Below are 21,156 nucleotides of genomic sequence, written 5' to 3'. Positions count from 1 at the left end.
GGTAGGCAGGAAGCAATAAATGCCTCTGCCTTCCTCAATGCACTGCATGGTGTGTCCCTGGGGGCAGGACAGCAGGAGTGGGCACGCAGAGGCTACTGCAGGCATCTAGAGGGTCTGGAGGCTGGGGGCCAGATCGCTCCGATTGTCCAAGAGGAACTGCTCACAAGCCTTGAAGGTGGTGTAGAACTCGGAGGAGAGGCCAGCCACGTTGGTGGTCACGTAGTTGAGAAAGCCTGGGGTAGCCTGGTTGTAGTAGGACACCTGTGGGACAGGACACCATGTTCAGGGAGGCTGGGCAGGGGGAGGGGGCATGAAGCCCATGGGAAAGGCAGCAAACACAAGCCAGCACCCTGGGGGTGGTGTGACCCCTCTTCTGGGAGCTGAGAATCCTGCTTTCCTCAGTCATGGGCCTCCCTTGTCAGATGAGGAAGGTTCTGGAAGATGGGCTGGGCCTTCAGAGCCCACCACAAATAAATGGTGGTGTTCTAGGGTCATAACAGCAAGTGAACACCAGCCTAATTCCTGCCTGGGTGAGTCTTGGGGTCCTAAAGTGGCCGGGCTCCGAGGAGGGGGGAGCTGCTTGTAGTACCCCACCCTCGCTTGCCCTCAGCCTCCTCCCCCACATTTTCAATTAGCACTGACTGCCCTCCTGAGCTTTATGGGCCCTGAGAGCCACATAAAGCATTTCCAGACAAGAGAGGTATATAAATAAATAAATGAGATGAATTTTAGATCAGAACCCTCTGCCCTCAGCATCCAGAGCTTTTTCCAAGACCCTGCAGTCTTACCTCTGCACAGATTGGTTCTTAATGAAGGCTTGTTTCTAGCCCCAGACACTCGTGGGCTCCCCCAAGCTAGCAGAGAGCCCGCTGGCAGGCAGCAGGTGGGGCCCAGGTATGGCATCTACTGAGCCCACGGCACCGATCTCTGGACATGCATGTGTGGCTTTGGGGGGGAGTCTGGGAAGGGAAGAGGAAGGGAACAGTGGGCCTCACCTTGGTCATCTGGTCCCCCTCTCGCCAGAAGCAGAAACCCGAGCAGAGGGTCTCCCCGCGCCTGTATGCTGGCATCTCAGGGTGGGTGGGCAGTGTAACTGACCTCATCGCAATGACATAGGGGTCCCTGGAGCAAGAGAAAGGGCAGAGAAGGTCCCAAAAGGAGTCGGTGAGGGCCTGCTCTGCCAGCTCAGGCTCCGGAGCCCCCTCAACATAGACACCCTCACCGGAGTCTAAGGCACATAAACTCTGACAAGCCCCAACACTGCAGATGCCCAAAGAGACACCTATTTTGGAATCTCATGCTTCACTTTTCTGTGCCCGCTTGTCTCTAGAAGTGATGCCGTGGCCCAGCTGGCAGCCTTGCCATTCTTGGATCAACATGGGGCCTTTGGAGGGCAGAGGCTGAGGTGGTGGCCACACGAGCAAGGGTCTGCCCATGCCTGGGGTGAGGAAGCCTCACCACCCCAGGGACAGAGACCACCCTGCCTTAGAGCTCAAGTGACCAGAGGGGAGATCTATCCCCGTCTTCTCCATTTTAGCCACAGCAAGGCTACAGCAGCCCAGAAAAGCCAAGTGGTGTCAAGTGGAGTCCCAGAGCAAACAAAGAGCTGAGTCTAAGCAGATGTCCCCTCCTAAGGAGGAAGATGAGCCCTGTCCACCACCGCCCCCCCAATCAGGCAGGCACCCACCCGTTGTCACAAGGCTTCCGCCGAGAGGCCAGGATCACAAAGTCCTGGGGCTTGGCATCGCCGCCGAGGACAGGGCTGATGACGTGATAGATGGCATCATCCTCATCCACCTGCTGCACCAGCGCCACGCTCCTATAGGGAGGTCCAGAGGTCAGGACTCAAGGGAGTCACACCGGCTCCTGGGACAGCCTGTCTTGCCCAGGCCCTCCGTTTCAGCCTTCTCGAGCGGATGTCTGGGGGACACCTTACCCCTTGCTCAGCAGGGCCATAGGAGGGCAGGAAGGCCAGGCCAAAGCATGCATGAACACACACAGGAACATGCAGACGTGTATACAGGCAAAAGCATGCAGACACAGGAACAGGCAGGCACAGACAAACACCTGTGGGCTGCATGTACACACACAGATATGCACCCACAGGTGGCTACGTCTGTCTGCAGGGCTACATGCTCCCTATGGATGTGCAAGGGTTTACCGGTTATGAGCACCTGCTGTGAGCGAGGCGCTGTTCTCAGGGCTTCCCACATACTATTTCATTTGATCCCACAGCAGCCGATGCCATAGATGCACCCAGCCATCCCCATTTTATAGGGAGAAGGGAGCCTGCTTCTCCCTTTACTGCTCCCCCTGCTTGTTCTAACTGACAAAATCTTTTTTAAAAAAAGCCTTCCTACTATAGGCCCAATGGCCCCAACATCCACCACCAATTACCTCCCAGCTTTGTGGAATGTCACTGCCAATAGGCTTGGGGTCACCTAGACTAAGGCTTTTTAATTTTTTAAAAGATTTTACTCATTTGAGAGCACAGCAAGGGGGGGCGGCAGAGGGAGAGGGAAGAAGCAGACTCCCCGCTGAGCAGGGAGCCCACTGAGCCATTGTGAGCAGGGAGCCCAACAACAGGATCATGACCTGAGCCAGAGGCAGACACTAGTTTCCCCAGGCGCCCCAACCAAGACTTTTCAAAGCAACAGCCTTTGTGCACCAAACCCTTAAACGGAAAGCTGTGTAGAAAGAGCCACAAGTAGGTCCACTCTGGTAAGATAGGTGGGGGTAGGAAGGGGAAGGCAATTTGCCAAAAATCAACTCGCGCAGACCCACATGCATGGATATCCTTCAAGAATATTGGCTCCTCGTAAGCAGCCATGGGAGAAATAACCAAAGAACCCCCCAAACTAGGATGTTGGCACAACAGAAAATGACTTTAAAGGGATTTGAAAACAATATCAGTTTCAACTTTAATATTCTCATATTACATACTGAAATTTTGGCTATTTTCCTAAGAACAGATTTATCTTCCTTGGCTAAACTCGGGACGAAAATATTCCCATGAAGACTCAGTAAATTCAGGGAACAAATGTATTCATAGGAATAACATTTATATTCAGTATCTCACTACATTCAAAAATAACATCTGCATGCACATATCCATAAGAAGAGCTGGCAAACGGGGTGAATTCATCAAGCCGGCCTTTCCCTCCATTACCCTGAAGCTGGGAGGGACCCACCCACCTGCTCAGCATTCTAACCTCCACAAGGGGTCCCTGAGCCTCCTGTGGGGACACAGAACTCCACAGAACATGGTTTTGAAAATCACTGATCTATGCCTGAGTGCAAATGCATGACCTACACCTCAAGTGCCCATTTTAAGAGGAGGAAAACAGGCCTAGAAAGGAAGTGACCCGTTCAGTCCCTCTTCTCTGACAGCTTAGAATGCCCTTGACTCTGACACCCATCTGACTCATAACTACAATCCCCCCGACACCCCCCTCACTCCCGTGCTTGGCTAAAGGCCAGCAGGTGCTGAGCATAACGGGGGATGGCTCAGCCAGGGACACCCGGGGACCCAGTTTCCCCACCAGGCCTGAGAAAAGCACCCTACCCCCCAGCACCTCAGCCCTCACCGGTAGTGCTTGTCCCACTCGGGCCTCCGAAGCAGGTCTGAGAGCAGCAGGAAGGCCTGGTTTGTGTCCACATGAACCAACATCTCCATGTGGAAGGAGAGGAACTTGTCTTCCTCCAGAGTGTATAGGCGGACCTGTGTGGGACACAGGACAGCCTCGTTCTCATGTCCCCTCCCCGGGCTATGCTGGGCAGTGGGGTGGGCTGACTCCAATGCCAGAGGCCATGGCTACCAACTCAAGGCTGCCACTGACTTGCTGTGTGACTGTGACAAAGCCACTCAACGTCTCTGAGCCTTGGTCCCAACCCTGTGAAAATGGGCTGTTGAGAGAAGTCAGCAGAGTGGACGGGAGGGTACGTTAGGAAGCAGGGACTAAGGCCACAGTGGAATGGGTCTTCCAAGCCCCAGATGTCACCAGTGGGGAAGTGACTGTCCCCAGGGCATGGGCAGGGCTCATGTCTTCCCTCAGCCCAAGCTTGTACATTGGCCCCATCCCGGCAGGGAGGAAGCAGCAGAGAGAGGGAAGAAGCAGCAGGGCAGAGAACAACAGAGACAAGGGGTTGAGGGCAAAAGAGTGGGTGGGCAGGAGAGAAAGATTTGGGGGTTCTCCACTCCAGGGCTGTGGGAGCAGTTGTGTTTCTGTAACTGCACTGGTTTCATGGTCTCATCCAACTCCTTTTAAGAAATCCCTGGGGCACCTTGGTGGCTCAGTGATTGAGTGTCTGCTTTTGGCTCAGGTCGTGATCCCGGGGTCCTGGGATCGAGTTGAGTCCCCCATCGTGCTTCCAATGGGAGCCTGCTTCTCCCTCTGCCTGTGTCTCTGCCTTTCTCTGTGCCTCTCATGAATAAATAAATAAGAACATCTTTTAAAAAAAGAAAGAAATAAATAAATCCCCTTTCAACACAAGCAGTTTGAGAGAACTGTTGTTTGCCATCGGCCACCTCTACTGGGGGTAGGGTCAGCTACCTGGTTGATTTCCGAAGACAGCACCCAGTTGTCCTTGGCCACGAGCATCTTTAGGGAGGAGACATTGTTGTAGCTCAGGTACACCTGGACAGAGCACACAGAGAAGCCTCACCTTCTCCCCTTCCTTGGGGGCTCTGGGCCACGGCCACGCAGGACTGGGGCTGAGGACATTGGACCCTGAAGGGGGTGGGGTGGGGAGTGGGCACTGGGCTTCAGGACAAACTCACTATGTCACCCTCTTCTCAGGGCCTCAGCCCCCCCTCCTACCAAACAGGGACAGAGGAAAGCCCTCTGCTGACTGTGCCAACCCTGAGGCATGACATAGTATCCGGTCCCCTTCAGGCCTACTTCCAAACCCACTATGACAAGAAGGGAGAATCAGGGTCCTACTCCCCGCTGCCCCCAGCGTGGGCCTGTGGACTGTCCACTCAGAGCAGAGGCTTTACCTGGTTGCTGGGATCCCAGGGGACAGAGAGGGGCATTTCTGCCTGTTTACAGGACACGATGTACTTCCTGGAAGAGGGAAGACGACAATCATGGTCCCTGGAGAGCTTTCTCCATGGGAGAAAGGGTCCCATGTCTTTCAGAAGACTTCTCTCCCTGTGCTCAGCCCAGACTCCTGTCTGGCCAGGGAGGCAGGCTGGGCACACAGAAAACAGGAGCTGAGAGCCTACAACCTCGTTCAGAAGCAGAGCAAGGCCAGGAGCAGGGTGCCGGGGGGAGGCTTGGGCCCTGCACCCTCGCTGAACAGTTGACTCTCTGGCTAAGCAGCTTTGCCGCCGTGCTCAGCAGCCTCCTCCAAACAGTGGGATCGGGAGGGGTCATCATGAAGACGAGGGTTGGCCTATGGTAAGTGCTCCGTAGAGGCACACTTTTCCTATTAGCACAAACTCCAGAGTATTTCCAGCACTTTAGGGGCCGTCATGTGCTTCGAAGCCGTGGTGCACACCTGGCTATGCATCTTGAGCGGCTGCATCTCCTCTCAGGACCTTTCTTCATCTGCCCAACATGCATCAGAGTCAATGGAAGGAACCCAGGATTTAGAAATGGCTGGACCTGGCCAAGTTCAAATTCTCACTCTGCCCATCATTCCTATCTGTGTGCCAGTGGCCACATAACCCCTCGTCCTCAGTGTCCTCACCTGGACGATGGGCCAGGAATACCTCCGGCTAGTGAGGCTGTGTGGATGTAAAAGGCCCGGCCAGTGCCCACCACAAGGGCAGCACTGAAGAAATGCCAGGCCCTGGGGCCTGGGAAACAGGCAGACAGCCCAGAACCTGTGACCCCTCCCGCCACCCAGCCCACACTTGCCTGTCCAGTCGGATCTTCTTCCTGGCACTAGCCTCTCGGTAGCGCCGCTCACCATCCTGGGGAGGAACACAGGGACAAGCTGTGATGCAGGCCCACCTGTGCCCTCCTCCCCACTCCTGTGTTATTGTCTGCTCCAGAAGGGCCCAAGGAGGCCCTGCAGCCCCAAATGTGGAGTTCAGGTTCATCGGGGCAGCCAGAGTCCAAGCAAACTGGACAGGAAAGTGCCGAGGCTCTGAGCTCCAGCCTCAGCTTCCCCTAGACTCTCTGAGTGACTTTGGGAACAACACCAGCCCTCACTGGACTCCACTATCCTCCTCTGCACAGGGGCATCGCAAAGGGTACTTGCAGTGCCAGTAAGAGCCCACATTTCCTGGGCACTTGCTGTTACCAGCAGTCCTCTAAAGCATGTCCGTGCAAAATGTCAAATAAGCCTCACAACAACCCTCCAGAGTCAGTACTCATTGTATCCCCATTTTACAGAGGAGGAAACAGGCACAGAGGTTAGTGGCTTACCCAAGGTCTCAGGGTTAAGGAGTGGGGCCAGGAACAGAACCCTGATGGCCTGACCCGGAGCCCACCCTCTTCACCACCACTTCTAATGTCTCCCCACTCATGAGCATTCACTTGCACAGGCCTGAGAGGCATTCATCAACTGTATGCTGCACCTCTCCTGCCGGGCTCCCCTGCTCCCATTGCCCCACCCCTGCCCCCACTCTCAATGTCCAGCTGTGGATGGGGGGTTTTCACAGCCAATTCTCAGCCCTGGGAGGCAGGCAGGCAGGGCAGGCCTCCCCAGGCAGAGGGAGTGCCTCTCCATAGTCATCCTTTGGCTTCCCCAGAAGGAAGCCCAGAATTGGCCCACAGGAGGCACAAGATTGCATTTTTTAAGAGACAGGCTTTGAACTCCAGCGCCTGACTCCCGTTTATATGCTTCTAGCTCTCCCGTCACCTCCCCCTCATAATGGTCACCATTTACTGAGTGCCTACAGGGCTTAGACAAGCACAGGGCCAGGGTCCCGAAGATACCCTCCCAACACCCTTGTGAGGCAGGAATGCAGATACAGCCACTTTAAGGGGGAGACTAGAAACTTGCAGAGGGCGCCCACTACAATGTGCCAGAGTGGAGTTCCAACCCACATCTGACCCAAAAGCCAGTGCTCTTCCAACTCTGCAGGTGCATGAATGCCTGTTAACACCTGAGGGGCACCTGGGTGGCTCAGTAGTTGAGCGTCAGCCTTTGACTCAGGTCATGATCCTGGGGTCCTAGGATCGAGTCCCACATCGGGCTCCCCATGGGGAGCCTGTTTCTCCCTCTGCCTATGTCTCTGCCTCTCTCTGTGTGTCCCTCATGAATGAATGAATAAAATATTTAAAAAACAAAAAAAACCACCTAACTGACCAAGGTCCATACACAAGGTCCTAGTTCTTTCAGGCAGACCAAGGTGCTTGCCTTGCACAAAGGGCATCTCTGGGGGGATCACAGGGCAGCCAGAACGGGCCATGCTCTTGCAGAGGGGCAGAGTTGAGCCCATCACCCCCCAGATGTGTCAGGGGCTAGCAGACCCCACCACCCCCCTGGGCAGAGAGGGTGGGGAGCTGGTGGGGACCCAGGGTGCCACTCACTCCAGGCTGGGGCCGAATCCAGGGCAGTGTCCGAGGCTGGTCATCTGCGTCCAGGACCACGAAGGTCATGAAGGCACTGTTGATGTGCCGCCGATGGGTCTCAGCCTCCTGGCGATAAGCCTCCACGCACACACCCACCTCCATGCTGAAGGAGAGGGACGGCTGCTTCCATGCTGGACAGACCTTGCTGAGCCCATGCCCCTCCCCAACATGCACACACAGACACGTACGCATGCACACATGTGTACACACGCACACTCCTGCAGCTCTCCGAGCAGCCCAGGTCAGGATCCCTCTGCTAGGAAACGCAGGTGGTCCCTTTCATCCATGTTTATGGGCAGCTCCTACATGCCTGGCCCTATGCTAGTCACTGGGGACACAGAAATGAATAAACTGATTAGGTCTATGCCCTCATGGGCTAACAGCTGGAAGATGGGGCAATAAATAAACACATACATACACATATACATGCATATGTACATATAAGGTGTAATGTAGTATTTATGCACGTGTGCATATACATATATATGTATATGTAGACACACATATATATATAATACGTCATGTGAACTGCAAAGGATTATGGCAGGATGTGAGCAAGAAGGTGGGGATGCAGAGCCTAATTGGGAAAAAATGTCCATCACGCACATCCTCACAAGGGCTCTAACAGCCATGCCCCTGATAAAGCTCAATTGCTGCCGTTTCTGCATATCCATCTTCATTAATCATAAAAACACAGTCCCCTAGTTTAGGAAGCTCTAAGCATGTGGACGTGATGCAGAGGAGGAACCAAGACCTAGAACGGGACAGTGACTGGGCCAAGGTCCCACAACAGCCAGGAAGGGAAGCTGGACTGAAAGGTGGACCTTGTGGTCCTTAGTTCAGGGTTCTCTGCAGCCCCACCCTCCACATAGCAGCAGAATATCTGAGGGACATACTGAGTAATGATGAGCACAGTAATAATCATCTTCACTGAACGTTTTCTCTGGCATTCTGCTCAAGACAATTGTGATGTAGTAGCGAGGGCAAAAGAACCGAAGCTCAGTGGGGGCCACCTGGTGGCTCAGTCGGTTAGGTGTCTGACTCTTGATTTCGGCTCAGGTCATGATCTCAGGGTCGTGAGCCAGAGCCCCGCGTGGGGCTGCATGCTGAGCACAGAACCTGCTTGTGATTCTTTCTCCCCCTCTGCCTCTGGTCTCTCCCCCAACCCCACCCCAGTCCCCTCTCCCCACCCCTAGACTCTCTCTCTGCCTAAAATAGATAGATAGATAGATAGATGATAGATAGATAGATAGATAGATAGATAGATAGATAGATAGTACACTTATTTTAAAAAAGAACTGAAGTTCAGAGATGTTGAGTAACTTGCCTCAAGCCACATGGCCAGTAAAGGAGAGCAGATCTCGAACACAGGGAACCAGGCTCCCTCATTTTTAACAACTAAATTATGATCTTTGAAATCCCCAACAAAGATACATATTTAAAGTAAGCCTCCTCGGATGTATCAGGATTCATTCCAAATTAAGGCCTCTGGGAACTAATGGTTGTTTTAGGGAAAAGGTGGGAAAGGATTTGATAAATGACAGAACACTGGCAAGAGGTGGCCCCATGATCTGAGCATGTATAGTGTGGTGGGCTCAGAGGCAGGAGCCAGGAAGAGAGGCAGACACACTGAGCATGGGGCTGATCTGAGGCCGCAGGGGCCGCAGGGGCTGCAGGGGCCGCAGGACAGGGGAGCCCAGCGGAGGGAACAGCAGAGCTGCACCTTGGTCATGGTGAAGAGGCCAGGCAGCTGAGCAGGGTTTAGACCTCATAGGGCTCATCTGCAGGGGAAAGGGCCCCTTCTTGGGTCAGGAAAAGCTCTCAACTCCAGGGGGCCCTGGTCCCGCCCCTTACCTATGCTTGAAGGCGTTGTTGACGATGGCCTTGAACACCAGGCGGTCCCCCACCTGCGAAGGGCCCCGGAAGTGGAACATCTCAATGGCCTTCAGCGTAGGGTGGGCACGGCACAGCCGGCTGGAGGAAGCCAGGGTCAGGGAGACAGGGCAAATGCCCCAGTGCTTCAGCCACAGGCTTGGGCCAGCTTCTGCCCCTACCCGATCCACAGACCCAGCCCAGAACCACATGCACTGCCCTCTGGCCCACCCCCTCCCACCCAACCTGGCCCACTTCTGCCCAGAGGAACAGAACAGCAGTCCCATTTCACATCTTAGAACACTCAGGTCTATGCATGGCTAGCAGGCAGCTGAGCTTGAGGCCACAGATTTACCCCAGGGCTTGAGGTAAATCCCTTCCCTATTTTCCCTTAACCTTGACACCCCAGCACCTGCTGCTTCTACTACCTAGAAGCCCTCCACTTACTCAAAGCTACTTGTCATTCAAGGCTCAGCTAAGGATCTCTTCTCCAGGAAGCCTTCCCTGACTATCTGGGCTGTGATCCCCCTCTGAGATCTTATGGCACACAGAGACTGAGCTGCCCGAAATGTCATTGCTTATGCACTGTGTCCCCCAGGGTGAACTCAGGGGAGGGGCCACTTGAGCCAGGCTCTTTAGAGCTGAGGAGTAATAGAAAGACGTGGGTTGAGGAAGGCACTCCTGGCAGAGGGAACAGCAAACACAAAGTCATGGAGGTATTAGGGTCAGTCAGTGAACGTCTGTTAATATAGCTACGGAAAAAAACCACCCTAATATTTGGAGAAAAACAATCTACAGACAAGTGCAGCAATTATAGGAGAGGGAAGGAATTATTTTCACCTCTAGGGAGAAGGGAACAGTTAGAGAGGCTTCATAGACTTTAGCAGACCAAAAGGAGAAGTGGCACAGTGAGAGGTTAGAGCAGGAGCAAAGGCAGGGGTTGGGAATGGGGAAGAGCAAATGGCTTGACTCGCTGGGAGCATAAGATACAGGAAGACAGCGGGCAGGGTGAGGTCAAGGGGAGGCCCTAGCACGGGGCCAGGGGCTTGGCATTTCCCATGCAGGTGATGAAGACTGCGGAGGGCTTTCTAAGTCAAGGAAGGAATGGCCAGCTTACAGAAAAATCACTCCTCTCTGGCTCTCTGGGTCTGAAAGCTCCAAGTTACCCTAACAGAACAGCCAAGCTCCTGAAGCCTTGAATGCCAACACCAAGCTGGGGTTTCTCCCCTAGAGGGAGCCAGCCAAAGGAAGGAGGGAGAGAAAGGTGGGGAGCGGAGGCAGCGCACTCTCCCCTCACCTGGCTGCAATGGTGGCCACGTTCTCCATCCAGGCCATGATCTGGCCCCCAAAGGTATTGCCTTGGTGATTGGCATGGGGGGGCAGGACCAGCTCCACACTCTCCACGCGGGTCTTCTCAGCTGGCACCAAGCAGCAGCAGTCTCTGTTCTCCAGATCTGACCCGGCAAGGGCAGAGGGAGGAAAATGGGATGAGGAGAAGCTCCCAAAGACAGACCCTCCCAAGGGGCAAACCCAGGGGCCCCCACCACTAGCATGATCAGTCACCCGGATGCTTGTATAGACTCAGCACCAAGAGTGCCGTCCCTGGATGAGGAGGAGGACTTGGGAGGACAGAGGTCAGGTTGTCGCAGGGCGGTGGGTGGGACACTCTTGTGGTGGGTCTGAACGCAGGTTGAACGACTCGGGATAGTCAGGGACCTCTCTGACCCTCCGTTTCCTCATTGGTATAGGGTGGACGTCAGACCCAACCCAGGAGGATGGTGAAGATGAAGTGTGATCATGATTCCAGAGCACTTGGCACCAAACTCAGGAGACAGAGACTCTCAGGATAGTTCTCCCCTCTCTCTTACGAGACGGGCCCTGTCACTCAGGGGAAATCAGAGCCCTCAGTAGGAGAGGCCCAAGAGTGGGCAGGGCTTTAGGTGTCAGAGGAACAACTACTGACCCTGACCCAAGGAGGTGCCATGCATCTCCCCTCCACCAGCGACAGAGACCTCGTCAGGGAGGATCCATCAAAAAGGTGGCCTCCCACTGGCTTGCAGGCTGCTCGGAGGTGCCACAGACAGCTGGAGGTGGGGGGCGCTGAGCTAAGATCTGGAGACAGGCAGGTAGGACTGTCACAGGTAGCAATCAGGCCTTGGCTTAGTTGGAGCTGAGGGCAAGTCAAAGGACAGCACTGGTTGAAGCTAAGTGAGCAGCCAGGGCCCAGATGCCACACTAAGGCATTTGGACTTGGGTAGGAGGACTCTATATAAGGACAAGAGGGATTCAGGAGGGCTGCAGTAGATGGATGGCTCCAGGGCACCTCAAGGACAGTAGGAAGAGCCAGGTGTCCCCAGCCACACCCCCAGAGCCCACATACATAAGGCACACGGACCTGGGAGACCCTCTCACTGCTTTACTGGGGCCAGTGGCTTCCACTCGCTCTTTCCCACTCTGGGCAGCTGAACCACATTTGAATTGTCCTATAACTGCCTCCTCTGGGGCTCAAGGAAGACACATCTTACTGCTCTGGAGATTGGTGAGTGAATCCAAGGTTACCCCTTTGGGCCTTTGCCCAGCCTGTGTTCTCTGTCAGGAAAGCCTTTCCTTATCTCTCCATCTCTCAAAATCCTGCCAGTGCACAACAGATCTTTGTGTGCTGCTATAGAACAATCTTCAAGATGAACAATCTCTCTTCTTTAAGGGGAAAGAAGATACAGAGCAGTATATACTGTATGTTGCTCTTGGGTAAAAAGAGAGAGCTAAATAATACACAGTATGCTTAAATATGCAAGGAATCTTCTGGAAAGGTGCCTCAAAATGAGTAACTGGAGGGGGCCTGGATTCTGGATAGGAGAGAGTCTTGCTTTTTATTCTATATGTATATCTACATCTATATTATTTATGTGTGTATCTATCTATCTATATATATACATAAATGTGCTTATATATGTATGTGCCTTTTAAAAAATCCTATAGTCCTCAGGACACCTGGGTGGGTTGAGCCTTTACCTTCGACTCAGGCCTGATACCAGAGTTCCAGGATGGAGTCACACACATAAGGAGCCTGCTTCTCCCTCTGTCTATGTCTCTGCCTCTGTCTGTGTGTCTCTCATGAATAAACAAATAACCTTTAAAAAAAAAAAGTCCTCAAAGCCATGCTCAATAGTACTTTCCCAAATACCCTGAATCCTAGAGACCCAGGTAGGTTTTGTGGACAACAAAGGGCTTTCCTCATGTCCTAATTCCATTTTCACAGATCCTGGGAGCTGAGCAAGGGGCCCAACATGCCTTTCCCCAAAAGAGACCTTGAGGCAAGAGGGCCATCAGGTCAGTAAGTGCATGTACCAAGGAGACTCCCTTCCTCCCTCTGCCCAGTGGGGCCTAGGACAAAAGGGGGCATGCAGGGTGCCAGCTGCCCTCCCCACCCACGGCCACTCACCACCCTGAATGGCACAGTTGGCCAGGAGGTCCTTGATGGTGTCCGCATAGACCAGCCGCATACGCCGGCGCTCAGCCGCCACGCTATGCTCGGTCTTCTCCTCCTCCGTCCGTGGTGTGATCTGCTTCAGCTTCACCTGTGGGGGCAGGGGGGGGGATGCTGAGGACGGGTCTCCTGAAAGCAGGAAGGCCTGTGCCCCCAGCCTCACGGCATACCTGGGGCTGCTGCTGGATGGTTACAAGTCTTGTCCCCATCTTCCCATCTCCATGTTGACTGATATATAACCCTCCAAATGTCCCCAGGCCCCTTTCTTGGGCAAAGGCACAAGGTTAGGGTGGGGGTGGTCTATGGGACATGTAAGGGAATGATGAGACCTGAAGACTCCTCATGTGAGATGCACAGGGAGAGGTGGGAGAGAAACAGAGGGAGGGTGCCTAGGGTCTGACCACAGTTGAGGGGAGCTTCTTTGAGGGCTGTAAACTCCCTGAACCCCATTTCACCCCTCCGCCAACCCCCAGCTCACTGCCCTGGTCCCAGCCTGCCATGACAGGCACCCGGGTGGCCCAGCAACAGGGAGCAGCCAGGTGTCACTCCTACCTTAGAGAGCTCCCGGTGGGCCACAAAGGTGGCCAAGGCCTTGCACACATTCCACTGCTTCTCAGAGCACAGGTCTTCAGAGGTCACCTGGATGCCCACCTAGAGAGGAAGAAAAGGTGGGAGGAGTGAGGAGGAAAATGGACCTCCAGCCTATGAGACAGGAAGGCCCACCCCAGGCCAGGCCTTGTATTTCTGTATCACCCAGAGTCTTGGAGGCCAGAAACCTGGGATAGATCCCTGGACAGCCTTGGGCAAGTCACTTCCCTTCTCTGGTTCTTGGCTTCCTCATCTATAAAATAGGAGTGAGCACAGGTGTCTGACTATTTCAGTTGGTAGAGCATGCAACTCTTAATCTCAGGGTCGTGAGTTCAAGCCCCATGCTGAATGAATGAATGAATGAATGAATGAAAAGAGAGTGAGCATACCTACCATCAGAGTTACAGAGAGAATGAAAATGAGACTGTGTCTAGGAAAAGACTTAAAGAAAGTAAAATGTTAGATAGATTGAAAAGACAGGCACCTGGGGGGTGGCCCAAGGGTCCCCAGAGGCAGTCAGGATTCTGCCTTCCCAGCCTCAGTGGCCCGGCTAGGGAAAGCTGCCTCGGCCTGGCGTCCACAGGTGGAAAACAGTCCCTCCACCCACCCACCCCCAGAGCTCACAGAGCTCACCTAAGAACCCTGCAGCAGAGGAATCATGCTCCCATTTCACAGACGGAGAGACAGAGGCTGTGGGAGGTGAGCTAATAATGGGCTGAAGTCCAGGGGTCTCCCTGCGCCAGCCCTGCTGCCTCCAGGGTCAGGCCCGGTGGCTGTCTTCCCTGCTTTCCGCTACCGCCTGGCTGCCAAAGAGGGTCTGAGGTTAGGTGTGAAGACCCAGGAGGCTGAAAGTCAAATCTCAGGTTGGAATCTATGTGACCTGGTCACCTGAGGCAAGTCTCTTCCCATCCCTGGCCATGAGTGTTCCCTTCTGTGTTATGGGGTATTGAACGGAACATCCTGAGGATCCTCTCAGCCCTGCCAGCCGTTCCAGAATTCTGCTGCCTCAACCAGGGCCCTGTGAGTGTGAGTGTGCCCAGGCTGGGGGCTGAGAAGGGAAGGGAGGGGAGGAAAACCCAGCCACCCACCTACCCACCCCAGGCAGCAACCACCCCACACACCTCCATGCTGGAGTTGAAGGCCCGGTTCACCTTGGCCTTGATATTCACCACCTGTCCGATGCTGGGGAGAGAAAAGCAGGAAGTGGGCCTTCCAGGGTGATAAAGGAAAGGAAGAGGGGCCCCAGATACTTGTAGGGCCTCTGCTGAGGGGATCTGGCAGGGCAATGTCATGGCTTGCAGACCTTATTCATGTTGGCAATGTCACTGAGTCCCCAAAGCAAGCTGGCAAGACAGCCTCTGTCCCTCAATAAGATTCACCCTCCCAACAGACGGGCCTAGGGCCTCGGTCTCCCCCACAATTCCTAAGCTCCACTGGGGTCAGCATCACATCTGTTTTGCTCTCCATTGACCCTACAAGGCCTAGCACCCGGCATGGAGTAGGTCCTCCATAAATAGTGGCCTACTGAATTAATGCATCCCACATCTGCTGAAGGCCTACTAAGTGCAAGGGACTATACACAGAGGGTGGGAAGGAGAATAGACACATTTAAAGAATGCCTACTCTGTGCCTAGCACCATGCATTACCTCATTGGAGCCTCCAATAAGCTTGACAGGTAGGTTTAGGGGGATTGAACATCAGGAAGGGTGAGCCATTTGCCCAAGGTCACCCAGCTAAAAGTAATAGAGCCAGGGTTCTAGATTGTTCTGTTGACTACACTGGCCCCACTCTGTCCAGCTGCAGCTTGTCCCTCTGGAATAATTCCTGTGTCCATGTAAACGATCAGAGTCCCTAGAGGAGCCACCTCACCTGCTCTGCATGTAACTGGAAGCAGCAGAAGGCGACCAGATGATAGACTATGAGGAGGCCCCAGACAGGGGCTGCGGCAACCCTGAACAAGTCCTTTCATCTCTCTGTGCCTTGGATCACAAACCTAGAAAGCACAGTGCTCATTTCTTCTTCCCCAGAGCTAGGAGGGGTCCCTTCCAAGGGCCCTGCCTGCCTGTCAAAGGGTGACAGCAGACACGGTGAGAAGAGTCACATAGGCCTGGGTTCTAATCATGCTCTAGCATGACTCACACTACTGAGTTGCGTGACATTGGACAAGTCACTTTGCCTCTCTGAGCCTATTTCCTTGTCTGTCAGGTACAGAGAAGCACAACTACTGAGTGTCAAGCAAGAGGAGATGTGCCAGAGTCAGTGCCAGGCCCGGCCCCACTGCAGGAGCTCCATAAACAACAGGAGCCCACGTTTGCCAAGGACCTGCCCGCTTCTGTTTATTCTGTTCACAGTTCTAATAGGCACGGCCGGCACTGCCACTTCTAGGAGATGCATGCTGACATGTGGAGGGATGAAGTATCATGGTGCCTGCAACTTACTTTCAAATGGTTGAGAAAAGAGAGAGAGAGAGGTGTATGTGTGTTTATTTATCCATATATAGATAAAGCATATTTAGCAAGAAACATTAACTCTTGAATCTCACTGGTAGTGACCATTGCACTATTCAATGTCTCTATAATTCTGAAAGTTTTCATGATAAGAAATTAGGAGAGGATTTCCATGATCCCTAAAATAAAAATAACAAACTATTTTCTATGGTACTAAAAAAAAAGAGATTTGTGTCTCTTCCTCCTCCCCTCTTCCTCTTCCTCTGCTCTCTCTTCCTCCTCCTGCTCTCCCACCTTCCTCCTGCTCCCCATCTCCTCCTCATTGGCTTCCCCCAAGGTCAAGCAGACACTCATATGGACTCCTGAGCTTCTCCCTTCCTCCTGATTCTCTTCCATCCACTCACCTCAAGCCAAAACCAACTCCTTCCCCAGAGTCACAGGCCAGCCTCCTCAGTGGCCCCCTCAAACTTTTGGGTCCCCTACACCCCCTTCAGGTCTTCCTCACATCAAAGAGAGGCAGCTCCCACAAACAAACCCTTCCCCACAACCAGTTTACTGTCAGGGGACAGAAGAGCATGTTAAATGGCACCACAGTGATACTAACAGAAAAACCCAGATGATGGAGAACTCAATAAGGCAAATGACCAGGTTTCCTCCACAAATAAATTTTGAGGAAGAAAGGGAGAGAGATGGTGAGGAAACAGGGTGCTGGGGGGAGGTGTAGCACCCATATATAAAAAAGACTTAAGAGACATAGCAACCAACTGCAACCGTATTTGCCTCTTGAACAACAAAAATAACTGTAAAGCAAAACAAAATAAAAACAAAATCAGGAGACAGAATGAGCCCCTGAAAGCAGACTGGATATTTGATGTTAGTGAGAAATTATTGTTAATTTTGTGTAGGTGTAGTAATGATGTTGAGGTTATGTTTAAAAGGAGTTCTGTGGGACTCCTGGGTGGCTCAGTGATTGAGTGTCTGCCTTCAGCTCAGGGCGTGATCCTGGAGTTGCGGGATGGAGTCCCACATCAGCTCCCTGCATGGAGCCTGCTTCTCTCTCTGCCTATGTCTCTGCCTCTCTCTCTCTCTTTCTCTGTATATCTCTCATGAATAAAAAAATAAAAATCCTTACCAAAAAAAAAATAATAATAAAAAGGAGTTCTGCTGGGGCACCTGCAGTGGTTGAGCATCCATCCAGGACTCCAGGCAGCTCGCGGGCCCACCAGGTTGGGAGATGGGGGAGGGGCCCTGGCTTTGTGGTGGGCAGTTCAGGGGGACAGAGACACCGGAGGAGCCACTTACCTAATGGTGTGCTCAAAATAGATGTCGTCCATGGAGGCAGTGACGCAGGGGCAGCCAGCATGCCTCTCAGCTGGTGTCGGAAGAAAGCCGTGTGTTAGCAGCGTCCCCATGTCACCAGACCTCTGAGCTGACATCAGGGGGCCTGAGCTAAGGCCACTGCTCCTGGCCGACACCCCTACCCTCCCTTATCTTACCTCGATGACTACCCCCTGACCCCGTTTCTTTATCTGAGTTTTGTCTGTGTGGCGTCTCTCCTTCCTGGGGGACTGCAAGCCACTTGAGGGTGAAGGGTTTGCCTGTCGGACGGCAGTGTTGCCATCCGGGGAATGGTGCCTGGTGCACGGTACACCCCAATGAGCGGCTGTTAGATGACTAAATGATCACATGGGCTAGTGTACTTCCCAGCTCTCCCAGGCATCATGCCTCTGCTGTCGGCTTCTCCCACCTCTGTTTCCTTGCCTGAGTCACTCTGACTCTTGGGGCTATGCTCCCCGCCTTGGTCCTTCTGGAATCCCTCCCCACCCAGGGCTGGGTCAGAGCCCCTGCTCTGTTCTCCCACAGACCTGACTGATTCTGCCTCTGGCCCAGCCCCCGTTGAGCCGTGCTGGGCAGCAGCAGGGAACAGACTGGTCACCCCACTGGACTATGAGGTCCCTGTGGGTCGGGGAATACACAGGCTCCCCAAGGATCTAAAGGAGCTCCATTCAGCTCCACTCGATAAGATCATAAGATCGGCAGGCAGCCCCGGCCCCAGCTCACGGCACTCCCAGGCCAGCCTGGGGCCGCCACACCCGAGGTGGCAGGGTGTTGATGCAGGGGCTGAAGGGTGCAGGCCAGCCCCCGGAGCTGTGGAGTGCAGGGGAGAGAGGGTGGCCCGAGCTGAGTGGGAAGACGTGGGAAGGGACATTTCAGGCCAGTGGAACAGCATGAGTGGAGAGCGGGATGAGTGCGGTGCTGGGGGCCGTGGGGGAACCACGGTGGCCACCTCTGATAACCAAGGCCTCTCCTCCGAGCGGTGGGCCTCCGGTGGCAGGACTGCTGTGCCAGGCGTAGGCTCACCGGACAGGCAGGCCGTGGTGTCGATCCACTTGAGCAGCTGCCCGACGCTCAGCTCGCCACGCTGGTTGGTGTGGCAGGGCAGCACCAGCTGGCTCATCTGCACCTCCGTGGGGTTCCGGTAGCCCTCGCCGTCTGCCATGGCACCGCTGTCTTTCTCTGCATGGGAGGCTGACTTCCGGGACGTGCGGCTTGAGAACACAGAGGCGATGCCCTGGCGAAAGGTGGGGACAGACCTGAGTGCCTCAGGGAGAGCGGAGAGCACCCCAGGGCCACCTCCCACCAGACTCCAACTCCAAGAGTGGCCATCACCTCCAGCCTGGGCTCTCAGACCCCAGGGGGGCTCCCTGGATGCTACTTCCACCCAGTTTCCTTTTGGCCACCGACTCCACGTTAGCAGAACCGTGAACCTGAAGGGGGGGGAGGGAAATTCAGCCCTCCCTCCAGCTCGTGGGCCAGCTCGTTACAGTTTTGCCTCAGACTGACCTTCATTCTGGAAAGATTCCCCCTCTCTATGCAGGGAGGCCTGGTGAGCCCTCTAGCAGTCAAGTCTGGGGATTTGTTCCCAATAAAGTGTTCCAAGAAGCAGCTCCTATTTCTGCTGCCCCCCCCCCCCCAGGCCTTTGCTCGGGCTCCATCATTCTTCAGATGACCTCGGAGGCAGCACCTCCGTTGGGTGTTCATCTGTCCTTAGCAGTTGGCTTTACTGACTGGAAGGGCTCTGGGCCTTGACGGACCAGCTGTCTGATCCAGGCCAGGCCCACAGCAGCTGCCAGCTGGAGGAGCAGCAGAGAAAATCCTCAAGCTTATGAATCAGAGGTGGAGTTTCTGCTCAGGGCCTAGCTTGTCTGTCCCCAGGCAGAGGGGTGGGGAGAACCTGGCAGTACATTGGACAGGGTGGGATGAGGAAGGGGGCCTCCTGCCTCTCTAGCCCGCTCTCCCTAACAGGCTGTGAATGAGAGCTGAGTACACTTGCCTGTGTGAGAAAAATGACACGAGTTCCAATTCTCGTGGCCGGTGCACTTGCAGTGATAACAGTCACTGCCAACATTTATATAACGCTTATTAAGCATCAAACAGTCTTCTAAGAACTCTGCACACATGAATTCCACGAACCCCTGGGATGGGTTCCTTGTTACCCTCCCTCTACAGGTGAGGCTCCAGGAAGTGGCAAAACACAGCTGTGACCCAAGGTCTGGCTACAAAGTCTGAGGTCCTACCCACCACACTACACTGTCTACACCCGGGGCTGGACCTGGACTCAGCAGCAAGCAACCAGTGCCACAACCCAACACTGACCCTGCTACAGTTGCAGATGGGGACAAGGATGGTTCTGGTGCTGGGATCTGTACTCCTTAGATCATTTCCCCCATGAGGCTCCCATAGTGTGAGCTACAGCGCTCGGCATCAAGGGGAAAAAGGAGGGCAGCCCCGGGAGTGCTCAGCCTGGGAGAAGGCTGCAGGGTGCCAGGCTTGCAGGCTCCTGCAGGTATCTGGCAGGCTGCTGTGGTCCAAGCAGCAGGACATGTCACCATGGTAACCACTGCCAAGGCATTTCTGGCCTGTTGTGCATTGGGGGCCTGTGTAGATGTAGAAGTGGGGCTGCCTTTCTGGGTGTGGGAGATGGTAGGGGGAGGAGGCAGGCAGACTCCAGTCACCCATACCCTTCCCAAACCCATCCCACAGCCCGGGGTCCTGGGCAGAACATTCCAGAAGGCCGTAGAGCAAGCTAGGGAAATGGGGGAGGCCAGATGCAAAGGGTAAGTGGTCAAAAGAAAGACAGCAGACCATATGGGATTTCCAGGCAGTTCCAGGCATGTACACAGGGAAGCCCTATACACAACATCCCTGCTTTTTTTTTACAAACCGATTTCCACATCTACCTCTTCACAAGGAAGGCAGAGGGTGAGGACTGTCAACCCCATTTCACAGATGAGAAAAGTGAGGATGGAAAACAGCTGGGACATCTGAGTCTCAGTGCTCCCTCTGCTTCTGACCACTCTCACCAGCCTCCTATTTTCTGTTCTATGAAAAGGAGTCCCTACCGTCCCATTGGATTCTGCAGGCCTAGAAAAGACAAGATCTTTGCCTTGTTCATTCATTCATGCATGCATTCATTCGTTCGTTCGTTCACTGAGCACTTCCTCTGTGCCCTGGACCAAATATTGAAAGAACAAAGATAAATTGGTTCATTCCTTCTAAGAAGCTCCTACTCTAGTACTCTTGCTTAGAAGGGCCTGGCACACAGTAGCACCACATCAAAGGTTTGTGGAGGGACAAACAGAGACAGACCTGAGTTCAAATCCTAGCCTTGTCCCTCTGGTGCTATGCGATTCTGAGCAAGTCCCCGCCCCTCCTGAAGCTCAGGTGTGACTCACTGGGCTAACAGGTGCAGAGGGAGATTGCCGATCACTAAGGCACCCCTGGTCCTGGTTTCAGGATTCTGGACTCTGCCCCTGCAGGGTGCTTGCATGCCTAGCTGACATGTCTGCTGAGAAAGCTGAGGAGTCCTGTCACCTTGTCAGACAGGAAATATTGTGCTTCTCTGAGCAGGGCTGAGTGCCCAGGCGAACTGAGGAATGAGACCCCCTGTGGCCATCCCCCACTTTCATCAAAGAGAGGGGCACAGAACCCCTGGGCTAGAGCACAAGCAGAGGGGACAGGGCAGCACCAGGGGCCCCAGGCACAGCCTCTCAGACTCCAACTCTTTCCTTGGCTCCATGGCAATCTGCTCACGTCATGGAAGGCCAGGCTGGCCCTCCTCCCATCCCAAGGTGGGCAGGCAGCCAGCCTGGGAGACAGGGGCGTGAGCAGCCCAGACAAAGTTTGGCCAATCGGGCCCCAGAGCCAGACCACTCCTCCCAGGGCCAGTCA

The 21,156-nt window shown here is 54.2% G+C and overlaps 1 protein-coding gene across 1 annotated transcript in view; it reads right to left on the bottom strand.

The window, feature by feature from the left end:
* Positions 1-83: 83 nt before the first annotated feature.
* ACOT11 (acyl-CoA thioesterase 11) overlaps positions 84-21,156 on the bottom strand; it is a 40,272-nt gene continuing 19,199 nt past the window's right edge. Inside the window, exons 2-16 of the mRNA XM_055306860.1 lie at positions 18,286-18,496; positions 17,227-17,296; positions 14,598-14,658; positions 13,441-13,539; positions 12,844-12,979; positions 10,699-10,855; positions 9,384-9,503; positions 7,488-7,632; positions 5,861-5,920; positions 5,000-5,062; positions 4,554-4,637; positions 3,588-3,721; positions 1,688-1,819; positions 996-1,122; positions 84-261 (exon numbers count right to left, since the gene is read on the bottom strand). Coding sequence (XP_055162835.1) covers positions 106-261; positions 996-1,122; positions 1,688-1,819; positions 3,588-3,721; positions 4,554-4,637; positions 5,000-5,062; positions 5,861-5,920; positions 7,488-7,632; positions 9,384-9,503; positions 10,699-10,855; positions 12,844-12,979; positions 13,441-13,539; positions 14,598-14,658; positions 17,227-17,296; positions 18,286-18,496 — 1,755 coding nt within the window. The 3' untranslated portion in view covers positions 84-105. The remainder of the gene's footprint in view (positions 262-995; positions 1,123-1,687; positions 1,820-3,587; positions 3,722-4,553; positions 4,638-4,999; positions 5,063-5,860; positions 5,921-7,487; positions 7,633-9,383; positions 9,504-10,698; positions 10,856-12,843; positions 12,980-13,440; positions 13,540-14,597; positions 14,659-17,226; positions 17,297-18,285; positions 18,497-21,156) is intronic.

The sequence above is a fragment of the Nyctereutes procyonoides genome, unplaced genomic scaffold, assembly GCF_905146905.1.
Source record: "Nyctereutes procyonoides isolate TBG_1078 unplaced genomic scaffold, NYPRO_anot_genome, whole genome shotgun sequence".
NCBI lineage: Eukaryota > Metazoa > Chordata > Mammalia > Carnivora > Canidae > Nyctereutes > Nyctereutes procyonoides.
Note: the sequence above shows the minus strand (reverse complement) of the source record. Positions and strands in the feature narration are given on the sequence as shown.